Here is a 6,677-nt window from a genome sequence, read left to right as displayed (position 1 = left end):
CGAAACATTGCCTGGTGGAGGAGTTTTTGGGTAGAGAAGATCAATGTCTGGGTTGAGACTGGGAGGGGGATGGATCACAACGTAGAGTCTCACAAGTAGTTCTCACTTAGATAGACAGACATAAACATTATAACATAATTTATTGAACAATTCAAAACAGATTATGATAGAAAACTGTTGGGTTTTCTTTCTGCTAGCTAATTGCCTACAAACATCCGCTGAGTTACCACAAGCTGCAGCACAAGCATTAACATTGAAGTCTGTGAATCTCTCTCAGTACTTACTACATGAGTCACTTCATAGCATGAATCTGTGGTCAGTCTCTCCACTCACGGTGCTGTCTAACTGCAGGTCAGAAACAACTATGACACCCACACACACAACTTTGAAGGGAGTTCTTTGACATTTACATAAGGTTTTGTAAAGCAAAAAGAGGGCCACAATCTTGAAAACACATATATTTCCATCTGGGTCCACTGTACAGTCCAAGCAAATCTTCTCTCATTTAGACCATCTTAAGAAAATATTTTACAGAGCTTTTTCCCTGATCTACACCCTCTACATTTCCTTCCAAATAGATGGTACATTAGGACAAATTTGCTGCCATCACAGAAGCTATCTTGCAGTGCGGGTTTGCAGTACTTGCAACACACTGTTTGTTTCCCTTTTCATTAAAGCAGGAGAGTGAGTGTGGTAAATATGCAGTCAGAGTGCAGCAAAGCATCTGGAGAGCTGAACTGCTTGCATGCTCCAGAATCAAAACAGAGGGCACAGCCATTGGAAACCACTTAACAGGCTCATCTAGGTCATTTAGTCGAGTTCCAGCACTTGTCAACCGTGACTGAATGTAATCCTTTTCTAGTTCTTCAAAGGAGTTTAAGAGATGAGCAAGGGGACTCTCAGTCTCATTTACAGGAGTTGACACAAATTTGCAGCTTTGCCCTGCCTTCAGTTCCTTTTGCTGTAAAGGTTGCCTCCAAGCTCAATAAAAAAAGATAACGGTAATAATCTGCCACCACAGCCTCAACACATTCTACCTGGTAGCTGCCCCGAGCATCTGTGAAACACACAGGTGCAGAACTGCCCAAGCCTGGATGCTCCAAGGGCCTCATTTTGACTAGGATGGATCTTGCCCTTTTCATCACTGATTTTGTCATTGACAGCAAGAAAAAAGGGAGAAAAAAAATAAAAAAAGATAACGGTAATAATCTGCCACCACAGCCTCAACACATTCTACCTGGTAGCTGCCCCGAGCATCTGTGAAACACACAGGTGCAGAACTGCCCAAGCCTGGATGCTCCAAGGGCCTCATTTTGACTAGGATGGATCTTGCCCTTTTCATCACTGATTTTGTCATTGACAGCAAGAAAAAAGGGAGAAAAAAAGAAACGGGAAGGGAAGGGAAGGGAAGGGAAGGGAAGGGAAGGGAAAAAAGGTAGAAGTGCTTCTGTTCATTTTGAGTGACTGATGATCAGTAGAGATTTACAAGGGAAGGGAAGGGAAGGGAAGGGAAGGGAAGGGAAGGGAAGGGAAGGGAAGGGAAGGGAAGGGAAGGGAAGGGAAGGGAAGGGAAGGGAAGGGAAGGGAAGGGAAGGGAAGGGAAGGGAAGGGAAGGGAAGGGAAGGGAAGGGAAGGGAAGGGAAGGGAAGGGAAGGGAAGGGAAGGGAAGGGAAGGGAAGGGAAGGGAAGGGAAGGGAAGGGAAGGGAAGGGAAGGGAAGGGAAGGGAAGGGAAGGGAAGGGAAGGGAAGGGAAGGGAAGGGAAGGGAAGGGAAGGGAAGGGAAAAAAGGTAGAAGTGCTTCTGTTCATTTTGAGTGACTGATGATCAGTAGGAGAGAGATTTACCAGCTTCAATGCATAATTTTAAGATACATAATTTTACTTTATGTGAGCTCAGTGATCTTACTAAGCAATTTTGAAATGCAAGTAGTTACATGAAATAAGCACTCTGTCTTAATTTTTCTGCAGTGTCCCACAGTTGACAGGAAACATTTCATAACCTCCTACTTCTTGAAGATCATTTGGCAGGTTCTTTTCAAACTCAATCCCTACTCCCTGCTTTCAGCTAAAGCATCTCAAAGTGTACAGAAAGCCCTGCAGAGCATTTTGCTTTAGGAAAAGAGTACAAAGGGATGTGTTTTCCCTTGTATTAGGAGAAAACACATCTAATCATGCTTGTTTTGCTTGAGGTAACTCAATTCTGCTTGTGCTGTGACAGCCTCCTGTTCAGTGCCTGAAGCCTCTAGCTAAATTTGGCTCTGAACCAAACCAAAATCTGAAGACCCTCAGTCTTTCTGGGGCTGAGAAAGCCTAATATTGACATTAAAAAATCCACTAGTCCTTATAATGGACAGAAAGACAGGGCTGAATTCAGGAAAAGTTGAAACCTGAATCAGAAGTTTCAGCATTGGAGTGATTATGGGAGGGTCAGACAGGGAAGAGTGATGATACCACCCCATAGCAATGCTTTCTGCAATCTATCCCCTCGGTGTGCATGCACTGTCTCAGCAGGATGGATTGCTAGCGCAGGAGTCCTGTCTCAGGACTGGCACGCTAACTCCCACCTCAGGGAGGGGAGGGAAGCTCCAGGCTCCACGCTTGGCCCAAGAGCCTGTGTGTGGCAGAGGTGGTGGAAGAGGGAAGGGAAGCTGGGAAGCTGATCTACCATGTGCCTGCAGCAAGTGTACTCACCTGCTGGGCGAGGGGCTGCGGAGATAGTGAGCCTGCACGGCTTTCACATCCTGTCCCTCATCCTCCTCACTGGGCACTGCCTGCTCACTGTCCGAATCTTTGCCACTGGCCATGGCAGCTGAGAGAGGTTCCACTGCAAGGGAAGCAGGGCAGGAGGGAGAGCCATTACAGTGACAATGGGGGTAGAGCAGGAGGGGCTCCCACATCTTGCTCCTGCAGCCCCTTGCCACAAGCCAGCTGCACAGGCTCCTCTACCAGAGTGCCTGCTGTTCCCACAGCATGGTGCAGCCACCTGGCTGCTGCCCAGCGAGTGCCAATGCCCTTCTGGCCTATGAGTAAGGGTGCAGGAAGGCCAGGAAGGAAGGGGTGGCAGGGCAGAAACTCTATACTCCCCTGACCGCGCGCGGTGGCTGGAAGGAGCTGTACACAGCCCCAGCCGGGCTGGAAGGGGCAAGAAACATGAGACCTCACCTCCCCAAAATGAAACACTCCTAAAGCTTAAGACTGAAGGTGCTTTAAGGCTTGGGACTTTGTCCTTGTAATCCTTTGTGCCGAGGCTTCCGTGCCTGCCCTGGGCGCTGGAGAGTGAGCAGGCCATAGTTCATTTAGGAGCATAAAAGCACAGCAGCTGACACTTGCCCAGCTCCAGACAGAGGGACTCTTGCCACACTGTGCCACAACAGTGGGTGGTGGCTATGAAGGGCCCCAGCAACTGGCCCGGGGAGGAGGACCACAGCCATGTGCCACCATTGGGGCTGAGGAGCAGCTGCCACTCTAGGGCAGCGAATGGGTCAGCAGGGCAGCAAGGAAAGGACACTTACCCTCTGAGCCTGGACAACTCTGCTGAGGGTCCCTCCTGGAGGCACGGCAAAGGAGTCCACTGAAGACGGCAGGGAATGGTAGCAGGGGGAAAGCAATCTGCTACCCCACTCTTGCTCTCTCTGCTGCTGCTTCTTCATCAAGGGGCAGGACAACTGTTGGCACCAAAACCTTATCAGCTTTCTAAATATATCTGTCCTGACACTGGCTGCTGGATTGCACGGGGAAGGAATTCAGTGCCTCATAGATGGCAGCTGGTCAAGCACTTAACTCCTTCCCTCCTGTGGGCTGGATTCTCCAACATTTCCCAGTTGCAGGCAGAGGCCTGGAAAGAGCCCTGAGCCAGTGAGGCTGGACCTCTGCCTGCAGGGAGCCTCCAGGCAAGTGGGATCCCGCCAGGCATGAAGCAAAATGCTGGCATGACCTCTAATGTCCTTGGGAAATGCAGTGCAGGATAAGCTACTCGAGCTTTACCAGAAGTAAGCTGCCTATCAGCTACCTGGACTTCTGTAATAACTTTGGCATGGTCCCACACAATGTTCTTAACTCTAATTTGGAGAGAGATGGATTTGATGTATGGACTATTTAATGGATAATGAAGTGGCTGGATGAGATCCAGTTACAGTCAATGGCTCAGTGTCCAAATGGGGATCATTTACAAGTGGTCCCCCTCAGTGTTCTATACTGGGACTAGCACTGTTCAATAGTTTTAATAATGACACAGACAGTGAGAATGAGTCACCCTCAGAAATTCTGCAGATGACACCAAGCTGAGTGGTGCAGTTGATTTGGTAGGGGTAAGGATGCCATACAGAAGTAGGCCCATGTGAACTTCATGAAATTCAACAAGACCAAGTGCAAGGTCCTACATCTGGGTCAGGGCAGTCCCCAGTATCAGGGGATTAATGGATTCAGAGCAGTCTGGAGGAGAGAGACTTGGGAGTACTGGTGGATGAAAAATTGAATGTGACCCAGTAATGTGGGCTTGCACCCCACAAAGCCAACCATATCCTGGGCTACATCAGAAGTGTGACCAACAGGTCAAGGCAGGTGATTCTCCCACTCTACATTTTTGAGATCCCACCTAGAGTGTGGCATTCAGCTCTGGAGCCCCTAGCACAAGACATGAACCTGTTGGAGCAGGTCCAGAGGAGAGCCACAAAAGTGATCAGAAGACTCCTATGAAGACAGGCTGAGAGAGTTGGGTCTGTTTGTCCTGGGGAAGTGAAGGTTCTAAGGAGAACTTACTGCATCTTTTCAGTTCTTAAAGGGGATCTTATAAGAAAGAAGGAGAAATACTATTTTACCAGAGCCTGTAGTGACAGGACAAAGGGCAATGATTTTAAACTAAGAAGGTAGATTTAAATTAAACAAAAGGAAGAAATTCTTTCCTATGGGACTGGTGAGACATTGGAGTAGGCTGTTCAGAGAAACCATGGATGCCCCACCATTGAAGTGTTCAAGGCCAGGTTGGATAAGGTTTTGAGCAACCTGATTTAGTAAAAAATGTCCCTGCTTATGGCAGGAAGGTTGGACTACATGATCTTTAAAGATCCCTTCTGACCCAAACCATTCTGTGGCTCTGTGATCATATGATCAGCACTTTTCTGGTCTTGGAATAGCTAGGACTGAGCTACACTGTGTCTTCTCCCACGCCTTTTCAAAGAGGAAACCTCCAGGTCCCATCTCCTCACTCCCCAGCAAAGCTCACGGGCCAGGCTGGTCTGGGGCAGAACTAGGTGAAGGCCTAAGAGCTGCTTACCTGTACTGAGGGCTCCAGTTCTGAGCCATGCAATTAAGTTCCACTGTTGATTCCCTTTGCAAACAAACCAGCAAGCAAGAAAGGACTGTTGAAAAGGAAACTCACCTATCTCATCTCACAGATAACTTTGTTGCTGCATCATGCTAGGCAGGGCCTGCATACTCCCCTTCCTTCTTGCTTGAGTGCTGTATCCCCACATGGGGATGGGGTCCATGTTTGGAGGGATGACACATCCTGGAAGGGAAGAGCTGTGAAACAGGTCCTCAAGTCTTTGCTCGCATAGCCCTGACTTGTGTTAATACAGTTACTGGGGTAAGCAAGTAGGAACAAGAGAAAGTGGTATATTGAATCTTAGGTGTCATATGAAGGGGAGAAATGGATCACTGATAACAGGCTTGAAGAGATCCTAACAGTTTCATGTACAAAAAAGTGGATGAATTGCGTTGATCCTGCAGCTGCCTCCTCTGGGAAATGCAGGTTTTAACCCCTTCTGTAATGCAGTGACATGTGTTCTTGCTAATTACTGCTAATTGAGGCAGGAAGTGATCTAAAGATGTTTGCTTATGGACCCCCTTATTATTGGAGAACTGAGTTTTCAAAGGACCAAAATGTTGTGGGAGCACATATCCCACTGACATCCAATAAAACCAGATGTTTTTTAGTCACTGACCTGCTTCTGAAAATCCTGTTCATGAATCTTTAGGATATGACTGCAGCAGAGGATGGTGGCTGGACATGAAGGCCCTGCCATGCCCACTGTAGCCATTCAGCTGCAGAGGTGCAGACAGGATCATGTAGGTTGCAGACTTGTGGAAAATAGACAGCAGGCAGCCTGGCAGCTCTTCCCACTGCTGGATACATGTGTGGCTCTGGGGGATCCATCAAGATGACCATGCAGAGCAGAGCAAGGATGCTAGAAATCTTTGCTAATCAATGTTTGCATGTGCAAACATTGCAAAAAGTAACAAGCTGTAAATGGCTGGGTATTGTCACTGGTGATTAATATATTCATTCATAGACTAACTCAACCTGAACATGGCCAGGTGCTGTACTCTTAGGTAGGAAAGGTAGGATCTTGACGGAATGTTCCTCTTTCTCTCAGCTAACAGGAGTTACAATAATTTATAGTGTTAGCACTCTGCTACCTATGCATTAATCCTCATTGGCTTTTACAGGCTAGCCTTATCAGAGTATGTATTTTTGGCAATACAATGAATCCACCCTAGTTTTGTATTAAAACTTTTCACGTCAGTGGCAGTTTCATTTAAATAACCTAATAATATCCCCCCAAAATCCTATATATCAGCAAAAAGATTCCCCAGAGCTGCAGCCATCAGCAAAAATAAGACTTTAATGGTTTGCATTGCCCATGGGTGAGGGATAAGGAAGCCGATATGTGTCAGCCT

General features: G+C 47.4%; 1 protein-coding gene across 1 annotated transcript in view; it reads right to left on the bottom strand.

Annotated features, from left to right (window-relative positions):
- Positions 1-2,803, bottom strand: part of DUSP27 (dual specificity phosphatase 27 (putative)) — a 10,263-nt gene extending 7,460 nt beyond the window's left edge. The window contains exon 1 of the mRNA XM_009076586.1: positions 2,691-2,803. Coding sequence (XP_009074834.1) covers positions 2,691-2,803 — 113 coding nt within the window. The remainder of the gene's footprint in view (positions 1-2,690) is intronic.
- Between the last annotated feature and the right edge of the window lie 3,874 nt (positions 2,804-6,677).

Source organism: Acanthisitta chloris, unplaced genomic scaffold (assembly GCF_000695815.1).
Source record: "Acanthisitta chloris isolate BGI_N310 unplaced genomic scaffold, ASM69581v1 scaffold9966, whole genome shotgun sequence".
Taxonomy (NCBI): Eukaryota; Metazoa; Chordata; class Aves; order Passeriformes; family Acanthisittidae; genus Acanthisitta; species Acanthisitta chloris.
This window is presented reverse-complemented; position numbering and strand designations above follow the sequence as displayed.